Source organism: Dunckerocampus dactyliophorus, chromosome 7 (assembly GCF_027744805.1).
Source record: "Dunckerocampus dactyliophorus isolate RoL2022-P2 chromosome 7, RoL_Ddac_1.1, whole genome shotgun sequence".
Lineage (NCBI taxonomy): Eukaryota > Metazoa > Chordata > Actinopteri > Syngnathiformes > Syngnathidae > Dunckerocampus > Dunckerocampus dactyliophorus.
This window is the reverse complement of record NC_072825.1, coordinates 7,277,410-7,295,000: the sequence shown is the minus strand read 5'-3', so window position 1 is coordinate 7,295,000 and position 17,591 is coordinate 7,277,410. Positions and strand designations below refer to the sequence as shown.

General features: G+C 43.4%; 1 protein-coding gene across 3 annotated transcripts in view; it reads right to left on the bottom strand.

The window, feature by feature from the left end:
• Window positions 1–15,837, bottom strand: part of bcam (basal cell adhesion molecule (Lutheran blood group)) — a 65,965-nt gene extending 50,128 nt beyond the window's left edge. For 2 of the 3 annotated variants that reach the window (XM_054781347.1, XM_054781349.1), the window contains exon 1: window positions 15,537–15,836. In XM_054781347.1, the coding sequence (XP_054637322.1) occupies window positions 15,537–15,603 (67 nt within the window). In that variant the 5' untranslated portion in view covers window positions 15,604–15,836. Of the gene's footprint in view, window positions 1–15,536 lie in introns of all 3 variants that reach the window. The other variant, XM_054781346.1, reaches the window with a different exon arrangement.
• Between the last annotated feature and the right edge of the window lie 1,754 nt (window positions 15,838–17,591).

The following is a 17,591-nucleotide window of genomic DNA, read 5'->3' as shown; positions in this document are numbered from 1 at the left end:
GGTCTGGGCTTCACTGATCGCATTCTATTTGCTAGTAGGATTACACAAGAATAAACGATAAAACCAGTTTCTATCAAACTTTGTGGGTCAGGAAAAATCCAGTACATTTTGGTGAGATGCAATAAAAACAAGTTTTCTTCCTGTTTTAGAGACATTTTGGGGATATATTAGATTCATCTTGTTTGTTAACTGAGGATTCAGGAAATTTGTTGTCATTTCCTGCATTTTTTGGGGGTCATTTCCCCTAATTTTTTGTGAACAACACAATATGCATCAGCAATACTCATAAGAGTAAATAGTTCTGATTATTCTTATTCACAGCAATTGGCTGGTGACCAGTCCAGGGTGTACGCTGCCTCTTGCTCAAAGTCAGCTGGGATAGGCTCCAGCATACACCCTCCCCCGCGACCCCAGCAGGACAAGCAACCTAGAAAATGGATGAATGGATGGATATTCTTATTCATAATAACTAAAATCCCTTCATTTTGGTATCCCCCCATGTAGTCTCGATTGACAGTATGTATTTTCCTCTTTTGTTGGGGGAAGCTGCAGCAGCTGAGCAAAGAGTGATATCAGCAGCATCCAAATCCTGCTGCTTCGCCTCTTCTGCCAACTGCCACGCGTCTGGCAAACTGATTCGTCTTCCTATGGGGATTTTCCAGCATCATTTATGGCCATCGTGGGGGGGGTTTCACGTTCATAATGCGAAAGACGTTTCACTGTATGATTAACTGCATTTCCTGTTTGTTGTAGGACACCGTTTGTCCGATATAGGGAATGATTAAGACATACTGTAATCTGTTCCAGGGTCAATACATGGGTCATACAAGTGTAAAAATAAGTTAACCACTGTTCATATTAAACTATAAAACACTGAATATTAAATGATGAATGGCAAATGCGCCACATTTTTGGCATTTTTACTTGTGCTTTTCAAGTGTAAAAACAAGTTAAGCACTGTAAAACCAGCAAAACAACCTTAACTTTGACAAGTGATGATGCATATGGTGGCGAATTTGATTACTTCACACACTGTAACTTATGGCAGTATATCTTGGCAAGTGCCAATACTACAGAAAATAAACTTGGATAAACTTTAGAGTAGTCCGTGTACAGCTTGTACAGCTGTATAGATTTGCTATCCATGGAAAATGACCAAAAACACAGTCATTATTGTTTAAATAGCTAGCAACGCAAGTGAGTATCAGGTTAACGTGTCTTGCCTACAGTCAAGCATGGTGCTGCATGAGTGCAGCCAACACTGGGGAGCTGCGGTTCATTGAGGAGAAACATAAATTCCAACATGTACTGTGATACTGTGTGGCGGAACATGATCGCCTACCTTGGGGAACTGGGTCAAATGGCAGTTTTCCAACATGATAAGGAAGCCAAACACAAGTGGCTTGCTGAGGAAGCTGCAGGTGAAGGTGATAGTGCGTCCAAGGAAGCCCAAGGTGGCCATTTGCATATAATCCAGCACATTTCTTATATTTATCTGATACGTCATATTACACTCTAGCACAACACAAACACAAGCCGTGGGTGGCGTGTTTACAAGCGGACCCGCAGACGCAGCCTGGCTCAGTCAGATATGGACGCTTGTTTCCACAGGCAGACGTGGATAGTAGTGTCATGTTTGGATTGGAGACTCTGGCCACCCACTGGGCCAAAATCGGAGCGTTCGACTTTGAAGGTTCCACTGTATTGCTTATTTTGCAGAATCTTTCGAGGCTGGCCAGAACCGTTACACCAGGTGCCCTGAACCGGCATCAGACATCCACACAAACAGATGGGCCCTAGAAGGGTAGGGGTGGTACTGTGTGGGTGAGGAACGTGGGGGATCTTTGCCAAGGAGGTCTAACTGTGACAGCTTGGATCACACGCGCTCCCAGCTGGCGACACAATGCAAACAAGGCAAGAATTAAATGAAGGACATATGAGTGAAAAATACGAGCGATGGAGATGGAGAAAGGCATGGTCAAAGCTAAGGGAGGCCACCTCAGCTTACGGTCCCATCAGCAGCTGGTACTGCCATCACACACACACACGTGCGCGCGCACACACACACGCCTATTCAAAACCTTTGTTCAAATCCCAGTCATGTTCACATGATTCACTAATTGATGGATGCCCACACACATGGCCAAGTCATGTTCCCATTGCTGTGTTTTCAAGCACTCTGGTGGCACATGACAGGCTCAGACCTTCAGGTGAAATGTTCTTTGGCGTTCATCGCCTCTACCTCTGGCGGTGCCTTACTTTGCTTCCCTCTGCACTTCCTTCTCCATTTCATTCCCCTTCTCTGCTGTGTGTGTTTGTGTGTGTGTGTGTGTGTGTGTGTGTGTGTGCTGAGCCCACCATTAATACCTGAATTCCAACAGCCTGGAGGAATGTCTTAACAATGTGTCCTTGTTCAGGTACTCAGTGAAAAATGCATGGAAACATACTGCAGCAACTTCTTCTCCGATGTTTTAAAACAATATCTGAAGTGTTGTTATCATGGAGGGGTGCCACACATCCTGTATGTCCAAAACTAGCAGGTTCAAAGATTTTTCTGGAAGCATCAACCGTTTGTTTTGCTGCCCCACAGCATGGAGGGACTGTGAGGGTTAAGTCTGATGCGTATGGAGTGCAAGGCATTTCAAAAAAGTGAATTGCTGGCAACACTGAAGTGGCATTAAAACAAAAATCAACTGATATCATAGATAAATTTGACCTGTCATTAATAGCAATAAGCAAGGCATTCGATAGGCAGCATGTACACTGTATTACCTCAAATGGTAGCCTCAGCTCTAATAGACACCACGTCTCAATTAAAACAACAAAAACAATTAAGCCCCACACTTTATTTTTTAGCCCTCAAGGAAAAAACAGACCCTACTGACAGACAGACAGATCATACTGTTCACATATGTACATGAACTGAAGTCTGTCACTAACCAAAACAGCAGCACGTACTGAATTATCTTACGCTGTGTGGAGACGGCGTCTTTGTCACTGATTAGCGTGAGTTCACTCCACAAGGTGTGCATCTGTTTTATGTCAGCTCCGCCCCGGCTGGTCGGGATTCTTGCAGTTTCAGTTTAAAACAAATGTATACACAATGGAACCTCGGTTAGCGTCCGTCTAGGTTAGCATGTTTTTCAGTTAAGGTCGAAAATTGATGCCACAATTTTGCCTCGGTTTGCATGCATTCTCCGGTTAGCGTATAAGATGGTGCACGTCTTGTCATGTTAGGAGTCCATCTGTGTTCTTAATGTATTTTTATCACGATACGTCCTTCCTTGCATCCTATTAGCTAGCTACACAAAATGGCAACCGGACCGGAAATGACATCACTCGTCTATGGTGTAATCAGTGGTTGACTCTCAAAAATTTTAACACAAAACAGGTATTTATAGTTTTACAGGCCCAAAACAATTCTAAATGCATATGGATGATGAATGAAAGGGATAAATGAACATTTAGGGTTACTTCTACTTTATAAAATATTAAAAATGTTATTTCTGTTACAGTATTTATTTCTCAAACAACAATCTGAAAAAGTATCCTTTGTACACAATTAATAACAAAACAAACCTCACATTTTGCATGGCGTTGCTCAAACAAATATATATGTGCTATAACTCTCATTTGATCATCTTAATCAAGAATTAATCAAGAAATAATCATGTGCCATGTATATTTTTCTGTAAAACATTTGATTTCGAAAATTCAAAAAGTGATGGAACGGATAACAAAACTAGCTCCAATGCTACTAATCTAGGGCAACTACCGTACTGTATTGCATAACCCTTACATTGGGTGATGGTCTAATACACAGGTGTCAAACACAAGGCCGGGGGGCCAGATGTGGCCCGCCACATCATTTTATGCGGCCCACGAAACCCTTGGAATAATGCATGTCAATAATGCACTTCACCTCTGCCCTTCTAAATGTATTTGATGTGTTATTTTGACAGAAAAATTGCACTGCATGCGGTTCTTCCAAACGTCAGTATTATCTAATCATGCAACAAGATATTCCAAGCATTTCTCAAAAACAAATACTTGAATGTCTGCTTGTCACTATGACATTCTCACTAGACCTCTCATTTCGAAGCAAGTTATCCATCAATTTGTTAGTAAAAATATAATAATCTAATGCATGGGCAACTGTGTAATAATATTATGAGGTTATATTTAGATTTAGATTCATAAAAACTGACAGTTACAAGTGGCCCTCTGAGGGCAGCCGTAACTGCGATGTGGCCCTCAATGAAAATGAGTTTGACACCCCTGGTCTAATACATTCCTTAAGCACTGTATGTAATAAGCACAATATATAATTTATTTAAAAAATGCCCCGACTACCATACGAGGAAAAAAATGGAGTATGGCTTTATATACAGTATGATTGTGTTCTAGATTTAAATCCCATCATGGTCTGAAAAGGAGCAACACACTAAACACCCCATCCTCCTCCCCCCACTACCTGTCATCCTTTGTCAGCCCTTATTATTGAACATGTGTCCTGTCTGCCCCGACCATTAACCAAGCCCATTACACCACCACCACCACCCTGGCGCACACTGCTTTCAATAGACACACAAAAACGACACACACGCTCCTGGATTGCTAATTGACATGGGGAGCCGGCACGTCTTTCATCATTGTCTACAGAGACTAATGTTGAAGTGTGTCATGTGCAAGTGGGCAGTGGGCTCAAACACGGGGGGTTAGGCAAAAGACCATACACCCACCGCACAATCCTCAAAACACAGACTTGACGAGATAAATCCTTGTTAACTAAATCTAAAACTACTCCTTCAAACTTACAAAAAGCCTCTGACGGGGCAAACGGGGGGCTTACAATGACGTTAGCCCCGTTTACTAGCAACAGGCGATATCGACATTAGCCCGACAATAAGCATCCATCACTGCCGCTGTTGTTGCTCTGCACAATGTACAGACGCGTAATTGGGAATATTTAGCCTGATGGAGTTATAACCCAATTGGATGCTATTGATTTTGGATTAAATATTCATACAGAGCAGGAGCCAGGCTTGTGCTTGTTCCTTCTGGGATGGATCAAAAACAGGAAACTGGAGAGAGATCCCTGTTTACTGTGAGATTCAGAGGGATTTCTCTGGATCCTTTGTCTTGTCTTGTTCAGAGTAATGAGGATAAAAGAACAAACACACATATTTTCTGTATCATTAGGGTCCTAATAGCTGTGGACCTCACAGGCAAATAAATGATGGAGCAGCAGAGTGAATAACTTTTACAAAATTCAAAAGAGAAGAGAAGGGGAAAAAAAATTCGAAAGAGAAGCAACTCAGTTAAAGGACAGGATGAGACTTGGGCAGCATTAGCAGTCAGCGCATGCTAGTTAAACTCTTCCCTCACAAAGTCAAGTTCACACAGGCAAAGAAAGACAACTTCTGTCCCATGGTGGTTGCCTCACAGGGGCTCCTCCTGGAAGTAAAACCCTCAATAAAAAGACGAGTTATGTCCTTGAGGCGGCTTCCTGACTGCAAGGCCATGAAAACCGACACCTGTTTTTTGTGAAACTACTCCGCCCCGGCCAAACACTCAGGTAACATCCCGTGTTTTTTCCCATACAAGTAGACATGAAGTCATGGTTAGCAACTCGGATTTCATTCAATCGAGCGCATGACTTCCTTCATAAGCGCCTTTAAAACAGCCTCTGGGATTTAGCTGACTTTTTTTTTATCGCATATAACAAACCAGGAACAACACCTGTGTAAATGTTGATAGCCAAAATGGTGGTGCAAAGTTTACCATCTGAAGGTCATTTCCCAAGCCCGGTTGTGGTGAAAGCATTGACGTTATCCGACATACTGTACATCACACCAAACATGCATGTAGTCATGCAGGGCATACTCACACGTGTCCCATCACTTCTACACTGCTGTATTAGGTGAGTGAGTTATTAAGAACCTGCAAAGAGCAATCACTTTCAATCACAGTCATTCAATGACTCTACTACTTTGCACGCGTGCATGTGTGCGTGCAAGTGACAGTGCCACGCCCTGGCCCACCTCTTCCAGTCATGGCAAAGGTGGATAGTGTTCGGACCTTGAGCATGGATCAGAGCTCGAACACTTGCCAAACTCTAGTTATGAACAGGGCCCAGGCGCCAAGTCATTGGCCAAGTGTGAGTACACCTTAATTATCTGACTCTGGGATGCCGTCTCCTAATTTTTTCACGTTTGTACACATTTGTCTGTGTAAGCGAACTCTTACACCTGGCTGAAAAGTGGGATGGAGATCATCCAGGTGTGATATTTTGGGAAAGACCACCTACCAAACTGGACTGTTGTGCAAAAACTGGCCTTAAGTGCACCACACCCCCAAAACCCTGCAGCTGCCTTTATTGTCACATGACCCAATACAGCAGGCTGTCAATTACACCCTCTAATTGACCCAACTGGGAGACAAAAAAGCTCAATTAAGCTGAAGAGCTGCTTATAGGAAAACTGCACTTTTTGGGGGGGAATTTTGCCCATCATCCACAATCCTTATGTGAAACATAAGTACACGTCTAGAGAGAGGAAAGCATCTAAATGCAGCTAGCATGGGGGAGCTAACAATGCACGTAACAGGACACACCTATTTTGACTATAAAGCCCTAAAAAAAGCCTCCAAAAAACGCCAACAATGTTCTATTTACATAGCTGACCTATATGTAAACATAGCTACAGCGACATTGTTATTGTAGCAGCTAACACGAAGCGTAGGCATGCCACTACCAAGAGGTAGCGAGCCCACTACAAAACAATGCGATAGGAAACTAATATGGACTGACTACGAAACAAGAAGAAGCATATGGACAACTACGAACAGACAACCAAATTATCTGTAAGTAGATGTATCTGTAAGTGTTAGCCCACATTCCATGTTTTGTTTATACACGGCTAGATGGACTGTGTTGTGATATTATGCGCTACAAGCTCCATGTATCACAATCAATACCATGGTGACTTACTCGTCTGGTCCAGCTGGTCTGGGGTGTCTTTTCCAGCTTATTTTGGGTAGGCGGAAAGATGTTTCTATCACTGTTTCAATCACTTGTTAGCGCTAACAATTTTTAATTCGTTGTGATGCAACAATGTCGTCCTCGCCATACACAGAAAGTCATGCTGGTGTACCTATAAAACCTGTAGCTCATCCTTCGTACATTCAGGCTCGAAAAGATAAGAGTCTGGATCCTCATTTGTCCAAAAGTAGCCGTTGTCGGCGGCTCTCACAAAGTTTGCCATGATTAGTAGTAGCAAACAGCTGCAAACTGCTGTTGTTGATGGAAGTAGCGCTAGTTCCTATCCATGGGTTATGTGAAATCAGTGCGCCCAGGAAAAGAAGTTCCGGTAATGTTTAAAATGATCAAAATATGGCAAAATACTGTAAATATGACATATCATCATGAATGTGCCTGTTACTGCATGGTCACAGCATATATATGAAACCATAAAACGTTTTTTAGACAATATACGTCTGTCCCATGACGTGCATTGTTAGCTCCCTCATGCTAACTGTTTTTTTCTCTTTAGAACGCACAGAAAAGGGAAAGACGTGTGCTCAGGTTTCACATAAGGACTGTGGATGATGGGCAAAACTCAAAAAAAAGTGCAGTTTTCCTTTAAAATATGGTTTTGTTGCTTCCAGGCATGCTAATCCAAATCCGTTGTTTGTTGCTAGTCAGGGAGAGAAGTTTGTTGTCTGTAATTTTGAAATAAAGTTAAACTAGAACTGAAACTAGAACTTTCCACAATGGCATTTAAGACATTGCTGCCATTCTCTAATCCAAGGTACTTGTGTAAGACTGCATTTTCGGCACTGACCAACTCCAAGGTCTCACCAACGTTGAGTCACTATTCATTTTGCGTATTTGTACAGTGTTTTCATTTGATATAAGTTGTTAGCTATTGACTGTCCAAGCCATAAAGACTCATCATCGCTCACTTAATCAATCAAGTGTGAGTAACGAGTCATCATCCATCTGAGACTGCTGTATCTTTTGAAAATATTCGGGTAATGAGCTGATCAGATAAGAAAACCTGTTCGCCGCTTCACGCACTTCTGTCTCTGGCACCAGTGGTCTCTTCTGCTAATTCACATGGCTGTAAAACCAAGCGCCAGCCACTCTTAAAATGTGTGCCGTAGACAAGAAGGAGTGGTTAGACCAAATGCGACTATGGATGCCTGAGGAATTCTCTGTCGTGCTTATCTTCATCGCATATTGATAACCACCAGGGTGACTGAAAGTTCACTGTGCTGTCGATGGTTTCTGTTTGCCCACGAGTACGTCTGCATATATACGTGTGCAAATGGACAAAGCCGCTGTGACAAAAGCAAACCGCCGTCATCACGGTCACTCTCTCTTAAGCCACTTCTCGTATCCAATCTTCCACGTCGCAATCAACGCAAGAACATTCCTGCACAGCCCTGTGAATTTAATCTAGTTAATGGTTAAGCAGCGGTGTTTAACCTCTCCGGCAAGGCTGGTCACTGTTTGACAATGAGATCTTATTGCTTTAACTGGGCCGGGGGGACCTGAGAAGACAGGAGTGGAGAAATTAATCCTCCATGCTGGAGGAGAGGGGGTAGAGGTTGTTGGTGAGAGCCAGTCACTGTTTCTGTAGCCATGGCATGGAGTGTTTTTAGCAGGATAATGCAAAAACTACTTGACAATTTTTGCAAAACCCCATGAATTTTGAGAGATATAACATTACTCAAAATTTCTCAATGAAGAAGGTATGAATCTAAATGATAAAAGTAAAGCAGATGCTAGGGTGGCTTCGATGAATCTTCCAAATTAAGACTGCCCAATGTTTTCCACGATACTTTTGTAGAGGGATGAGGCGTGGCTCAAGGAAGAATCCAGTTACATTTTGGTGTGGATCTCACTAAATCAGATCCATGAAGGTAATTTTGACTCCTTTCACACAGACGTCCCGCAAAATAGTCACATCATAGCTTTAATAGAAGAGCCGGCGTTATCTGCAATCGTCTTTTACGCAGAACCAAGCCAAGAAGGGATATCGCTGCAGCTATGTGTGATTTGACATGACATCTGTGGCACCCCCCATGGGGTGTGGTCAAAATGCTTTGGAAGTCATGCTAGCATACATGTAATACAGATATCCTTAAAGTTTTATAATCATTAGTCAAATGGTCAATGACTTATGGGTAATTACTTGCTAAGTTCAAAGACGTTTTGCTTGATGTCGGCCATGTTTTCCACCCAATATTGCCCAAATTTGACATGCATGTGCTTGTCGGTCCCCGAATGCTGTGGATCAAATGTTGCGGTCATTCCGCTAAACACTAGAAAGTTACAGAGGGTGTTTGTGGAGCACATTGTGCTGTGTGATAAACTTCAAGTCAATCTGACTTACGGGGGTCAAACTTTGGGGTTTAATAGCAGCGTGTATTTGTCAGAAAAATAATAGCGCAGGCAACACGGGGGGGGTGCATGTTTTGTTACATTTTCACCCATTTATATGTATACACAGAGTTGTAAATGTTTTTTTTTTGATAATTCAAGCCCCAGATATGATATTTACATAGCTGACAAATCAAGATGTATCAATCCGAGCTGTCTCGTGTACAACCAATCAGAAATGCGCCGCCTAGCATGTCCCACACATGGGGAGGAAAGCCCAAGGAAGCACAAGGAGAAAGCGAGCATGCTTGCACAACTGTGCCACCAATCCAGCATGGAGGCTCACCATGAGGTGGTTACTGAACCCAAAGTGTGATCCGTGGGAGGGAGGAGGGGGCTTGGGGTGGCCCTTTCGGAGGGCGCAGTGTATTGGACAACTGCTGCTGAGGCAACTGTTGATGTCTGAAAAGCAACAGCTTGCGATGCTCCCGGAGGACGCTCCTCACCAGCCAACAGTCAGATGGTGGGTTTAGGGTTGGAAGGGTTAGGATTTCTTCTCTACTGCCAGGAAAATGATCTCCCTGTCCACGGTTCAAGGCTTCTTTTTTTTTTTTAGTGACATTCCCCATTCTTAATTGGTATTTCTCAATGCAGGCTCACTATTCTGCCTGCTGCCGTATCTTGGGTTGCCTCTTATCTGTGATTGATTGATAAAAACAACCCGAGACCCACACCTTAAGCAAGCCAAGGCCAAATTTTAGCAAAGATTTTAGTTGTTAACCAAAAAATGTGCAACCCGTAGTGGACGTTAACTGAGGTAGCACTGTACCAGTAATTGCTGAAATAAGATCTCCTTCTTCCTACTCCTTTTGTGACATGTTCAATGTTGCAAAGTGTAAACATGATTGTGACTGTTCAGCATAATGGAAATGAGCGCAACCATTACCAGGAGTACTATGTGTACCGAGCCTCAACCGCGATTGTGTTCTTTCTAAGTCATCACAACTGTAACTACATTTCCAAATAAAGGCGGTTATTCCTATCTAGCGACAGCACGATTTAGCGCAGCTAAGTGGCTTGGCTGCACTTTACCTCCTCTTCCTGAAAGAGCTTTGAGAACCCCACCTCCATCGGAGACAAGGACATACATGTACTGTAGATGCACAGAGCCTCTTTCTCATTTCAAGGCCGCATTTTAAATTACCCATCACCATCACAGTCCTCCCCCGAGAAAAGAACAGCATAAGACTCCATAGCGGCAGCACAATAGTTGGCTTTAATCATCTCTCATTCCGTGCCTTCATCTCCCTCCATGGCCGTGCCTTCCTCCCTTCCTTCCTTTAGCTCCTACTGACAAGGAAGCTCACAAAAAAGCAACAATAAAGGCCTTAACCAGTTTCTTTTCGCTTCCCCCCCAGTGATTAAACTATCTGACGTTATGAGGCTGCTGATAAGAAACTATGCTTCTGTTTCGCCTGACAATGAATTGCATTAAATGTGAACATTTTAACACTGTAGCAAAGATAAGCTTCGGATAATTAGTAACAAAGCCAACTGGGGGCGGAGGGTCATTCCTACTTTAAAAATCATCAAAGCAGCCATAAATGTGGGTGTAAATGCAAAAAAACATGGTCATTGATGGGGAAACACGAGCACACAAGCAGTGAAGCCGGCAGGCAAGCAAACGTGCAGGAATACCACTGGATGTCATGACAGTAGATACATACTTGTAAAGGACGAAGGGTAGGTTTAAATCTTTGGTGTGGGTCAGGGACAGTTTTATAAATACAGGCATGAGAAAAAAATAGGTCACCCCATGGGTTATACGGTATGCATTCATTTGTGTGAGCTAATGCTTCTACTCCTGAAAGGCTTCACACAAAAGAATGAAAATTTATCAAAACACGCACCCCTACTGTGTTGCCTGTGCTATTATTTTTCTGACACCACATAGCGCCGCTGTTAATTAAACTCCAAAGTTTGAGTCCTATCAACTGGACTGACTTCAAATGTCTCACACAGCTCAACACGCTTTATAAAACACCCACTGTGACTTTGGGGTGTTTAGCCGAATCACCACGAAAGTTGGTACACACCTTTCGGGAACTGACAATCACATTTGTGTAAATTTTAAGCAAAATTGGGTGGAAAAACATGGCCGACATCAAGCAAAACATCAGGGGTGGGACTTGGCAACTAGCTGTTCATAAGTCATTGACCATTTCTATAAAACTTTTAGTATATCTGCATTAAATGTATGCTAGCATGTTTCTCAAAGCATTTTGATCACAACCCATCAGGGGTGCCACAAATTCATTATTTGTAGCACCAATGGACAACAGAGGTTATTTCACGGCATTTTACACATGGAGCAGGGCTACAATCACAAGAGCTTTAGGGACAGAGGGAAGGAAAAACTCCCTCTTTCATGAAACAAAAACAATTCCAGTTGCCTGCTACTCAACTTTTCGGGATTACCATGACCTGGATGATTGCAGAACCTGCACAAACAAATCTCAAAAAAGGGTTTCATAACAAAGGATGGACACAAAATTCTGATAAGCCAGAGTTCAAAGATCTCGCAGGATCTTCATTTTTCTGGACTATGAGACCAAAAGTGTGTCTATAGAAGAGGACGTCAAGAAAGAAGCAGCTGCTACCCAGACCAGGGAGGTTTATCATCAGCCTGAACTGGGCTGCAATAATTGGGTTTCACGTGTCGTTCCCCGCAAACAAACAAGCACAAGTGGGTTTGTGAAAGGACAAACTCCCAAACCTTTCTCACCTCCGCGATGGAGCACATTGTTAGCCTGCTTGTTTGTACACGGACTGTTGACGGCAAGAGGAGGGCTTTAGGGAAAGAAAGGAAGTCCTTTTGTGCGGAATGCAAAGAGACGCAAACGAAGTTGACAAAGCGGGCTCCGACACGTCTTTGGGAATGCCACTTATCCCATCTCAAAGTTGCTGTCAAAAAAACATACACCCTTCACCCAATGAAGGGTATGAATCACCTCAATAATTACAACCCCGACACTCCAAGACCACCACTCCCAGATGCCTGGATGACAGGCGGGGCAAACATGGACTTGCTCTTCCTAGAACAATGCTACACGAAGTTTCCAGTGTTTGTGTAACGTCCAAAACAACGCATGCTAAGAGTGTAACGGTATGACACAATCACATCCCTTGTTTTAAGGTCACGGTTCAGTTCCTTTTCCGTACAAAATGCAAAACATAAAACAGTTTAGCATTTGTGTAAACAGCTTCAATGGATTTTAAAATGAAACATAAAAAAACTGCAAACTGCTAGCAAAAATGTAGTAAATTAAAGTTCCATATTGCCGGATGTGCAGCATTAATAGTTACAGTTACACTTCCTGTTCCTCGCTCAAGGTGTACCGTCCGGGAACTTGGTCCGCATCTGTACCGTACCGAAAAATCTGATTGCCACTTACGGTTACACCCCTGATGCATTCCTGCTGGCTTTTATCGCCTCATGGCTAAATGAGCCTTTTTTCTGTCGTAATACCGTAATAATTACAACTGGCTACAGGGGGTAGCTGCCAGGGAAGCAGTGGGGTGGGGGTGGGGTGGGGTGGGGGGCGTGGTGGGGTTGAAGAAATTAAAGGCAAGGAAATGACTACAGGAATTAAAGCGGTCCTAGACAAAAGGTGACATCGTGGTGGTCGCTAACACTTTCAACCCGGCTGATGCTTGTCACTACGATTCTCTCCACTGCTTTGGAGTCACTACTGTGAGCTAAAACTACTTTGACCATTTCCTTGTCCTTAGTTCTGTCTTCTTTGCCCTTGGAAGTTGGAGACAACGTTGCACTAGCATCCCCTTTCACTATCAAGTCTGGAGTGGGTCATAGGGCAAAGGCATGGGAACATACTGCAAATGCACACGAGACAGTGCACATGCCGTGCTGGTGTGTTATTTGCCCCATGATGCTATTTAGTACATGGACATGGACTTAGGTCGAGTGTGTGTGTGTGTGTGTGTGTGTGTGTGTGTGTGTGTGTGTGTGTGTGTGAGAGACTAGGAACTTGTCCCACCGAGACCCTATAAGTGCGGCTAATATTAGAACAGATGCAGGACTGAGATTTGCCAAAATTCCTTCCGGATAAAAACATTTCTGTTCCCAGCAACTACAGCAGACTTCAGGATTAAGATCAATGCAGAGTAGAAGATGTGCACTCTATCCTTCAATTAGTTAGCAGACAGCAAAGCACCACTGTCCCTCACATCCCATAATAAGGTGTTTGTGTTGCTTGGGGGGTATGGAGCACAAAGGTGAGCTGCTACCTCAAGACTGACGACATAAATCACTAACATACTGCCCAAATGATGACGTATCGACCCAAATATAAGACGACCATAAATAATACAACCCCCCCTTTTCAAGACGAAGATACGTTTTTTGGTGCCACCTGTTGGTTTGCATGTATGAAGCTCTGGTGTCTGAATAAAAGACAAACCCGACTGCTTTCCAAGGAATAAATACAAGGAATCTCATAGCCGCATCAATACAGTCCAATCATTCGGTAAAAGACAGCAAGAGAATTCAGAGTGTGAGAACAGATTGCAGTGGCATAAAACCCCCTGGCGTCACCATTTTAGTATGATCCTTGGATGTCGCGGTACTGACTTGGCAATGCAGAAGTGAAGCAAAACAAGTTTTTCGCACCGTGCATCTGTCTGTCCACTTGCGTACACAAGTCAGGTAGCCAGGCACCATCCTGACTGACAGGAGTTTTTTAACATGTAAAGGAACAGGGAGGTGTGTCTGCTGCAACTCTAAAATTAAGATTAAGGGGAAAAAAGGCCACCACCATCACCGGAGCTTCTATTACTGTTACTGCTACTGCAATTTTTCTTCTTCTTTTGAAAAAATGCGCACCTCAAGGCAACCGCCCACCTTGCACTAACCCCCCCATATGTGCTACACCTCTGGGGCACAGCCCCGCCCGCCTGGCAGCCAGCTTGGACCGCTGTAAACTACTAGAGAGCCATTAGGGAGGAAGGGGGAAAAGAGCATTCTTAATTGAAAAGCAACAAAAATGCTGTTTGATTGTTTTTTTTCCATGAAAAATGGAAAGTCAGTGCAGCTTTAGCCTCTCATGTTCTATTTTTTTTGGTGTATTCATTTAGCTATGAAGGAAAATTGCAGATGTTTGTGCGAAAAGGGAACCCACAATCATGCAGCCAGTCTGGGAATAAACACAGTCAAAAATTAGGACACCCCATCCACGGTGGTGACTGTCAATGACATTTGTGGCGCCCCCTGTGGTTTCTGCTGGAAATCCTCAAAGTTTTACAAACAGACAAATGGTCAATGGTGTACTTGCTAAGACAGTTTGCTTCATGGCGGCCACGTTTTTCGACCATTTTACAGACTGTGTATGTGTTCGGAGTTCCCCTAAAGGCCTGTGCCAAAATTCCGTGGCGATTCGTTTTAACTCCCTAAAGTTACCCTAAAGTGGGTGTTTTGTTGGGCTGTGTGAGAAACTTCAAGTCAGACTTACTGTATGGGGTTTAATAACAACGCCACAATGTGGTGTTTTTGTCCGGAAAATTACGGCACAGGCAACACAGTAGGAGTACATGTTGTGACAAATTTTCACCCCTTCGGCTGCAAAAATATTTACACCCGGGTGTCCTAATTTTTTCACATGACTGGAGCATTCCTATTTTTGCACAACAGTTTTTATGTAATTACTACTCATATTTTGACTTGTCAGTTGTGAGTTAGCTGAGGCAGGATAGTCTCGTGTGTCGGGATGTATTAGGCTACACTGGACCCGCAGCGGTGTCCCGATAGAAAAGGGTCTCTGGGTGGTGGTGCGCCAGCAAGTGCAATCAAGTGTGGACAGGGGGGGACTTCCCGCACTACTTCAAAGAAGTGCCAGCTTTAAAGTGGACCGAATTACTGAAACTACACATGCAAAAGTTTGTTGGGCAAATCTCAACATCGGACACAATTTATGTTGCAACTAAGCCACCAACTTTTTTTGTTTGTTTGTTTTATACCAAAAAAAAAGTGTTTCATTCTATGTGCACTTGCAGTCTTGTGCACAAAACAAGTGAAGGCTCGCTTTAAAAAAAAAAAAAATCCCCAAACTAAGAGAAAGATATGAGGACTTACGTTGCAATGCGCAGAGCAGCAAGGTGCACGCAAAAGACGCATGTCCCAGTCTTCTTATCACGTCCATGATGACAGCTTGTCTTCTCTTTCTTTTCTTTTCTTTTTTTTTTTACAACTTTGCTTCCCTCGGTTCTGTTCTGGAAGAGCTGGAAGAGTCAGCAAGCAAGCAAGCAATGAAGCAAGCGGAGAGGCTGCGTGAGCTTTCCAGTCTTCTTTCTGGAAGTGCAAAGCTTTTACTCTCCCTCTCGTACGCGCGCACACGCACTCAGTAATCTGAGGCGGGTGGTACTTCTCTTGATATATTTGCACAAAAGGTGCCCCCCTCCCCTCTTCAGGCACTCCTCCTCTCTCTCTCTTTCCCTCTAACCCACCCCCACCCCGCTGGCACAGAGAGAGAAAAAAAGGGAAGACCAGCCTGACTAATCTCTGACTGAGCTTTCCAGAAACGGAAGTTGATTTTTATCAGTTAGCATGACAACAAGTAGCTAAATAATGTCAGCAAAATATCACAAAAGTACGTGTGACGCCCAAACCCTCCAAACACAGAAACAATCCAGAACCAACAAGGCAGAAACACCATAAAACAAATGCAACATTGTTGTTGCGAACACCAAAAACACACACAACCGCATAAAACGGAAATAGAGCATATGAAGTTGACGCAATTTCCGTTATCGGTGAAACCGACATTACAGTCGTTCCTCGCTACATCGTAGTAGCATTCTGGCCACTAGGCGTCAGTGAATTTTACACTGATGAAACATTCGTTTAGATTAGATGACTTTAACTCTACATGAGGTCAGCCATGGCATGTCCGACAAGATGGAGTGGGAAAAAAAGTCCTCCCTCCATTCCGTGTGGAAGTGGTACGCTTTTGGCTTCATACTTTGTCCTTCTTCCCCACTCCGTTGGAAACACTTCCTTAAGTTTAGAATAAGTAAATTGGAGAACTAACTAGTTAACTCAGCTGTCTCTTCAGTGATCTGTAGCCTGCGCAATGTTGTGTAAACGAAGAATAGCAGGAGTGTAAAGGTGACTATAAGGGTGTTATTTCATGCCCACAGGGCTCTAATAATGGTAACAACCATGTTTAGAAGGTCATAAACAGGTTTTCTATGCTGTAACTACAAAAATATTCCAGTAATTAATATTGAATCCGACTTCGCCCAAGTTCACTAATCGCGGTCATGTCTGGAACTAATTAACTGCGATAAACGAGGGACGACTGTATTCTCGTAAAAACACTGCAAACTATAATTCCCCTTAGATTACAGCTTTATTCTTGGAAAAAAAAACGCTTTAATTCTTGTTCTCGTAACATTAAAACGTAACGAGTCAATCGCGAGGCACATACAGATGAACAACCATTCAATTTAGAGTCGCCAATGAACCTAACATGCATGTTTCTGGAATGTGGGAGGAAACCTGGAGAAAACCCACACATGCACGGGAAGAACATGCAAACTCCACACAGAGATGCCCGACGGTGACTCGCACCCTGATCTTCCCGATCTCCTTCCTGACTGTGAGGCCAACACGATCACCACTCGGCCACCGTGGGGGCCCCGTTCTGTGTCAAGTCTCTGTCAATTGAAACCAAAGCACATGTCTCCATGTAGGAAGCACATTTTGTTGTGAAGACCAACCCTAATCACCTCATCCAACGCTCTAAAAAAAACGGTCAGCAATCTCCAGCTGTCTTGTTGCGTATTTCGTAGTTCCCTCGCCGGCATCACCAACGTGCACGCTGAAAACATGCTTTTCATTTTCAAAGCAAGTGGGAGCAATTTGTTGGGAGTGGGTTAAGCTGTCTGTTACTAGCAGACATACCATTCATTCCGAGACATGAAATCCCTTCACAATGTATTTGGGTATTTACAGGCTATGCTGCAGGCATACTGTTATTGTGCAGGGGGGAGCAAAGTGGCTTATTGACAAAAGTGGTCTTAGCTTTGCAGGTCCAAAGTTAATCTATACTGTAAAGTTGCCTTGGAAAAAAAATCTCCTAAACCAAGAAGAAGATGCGATTGAGTTTTTTTTTTGCTCTTGGACTCC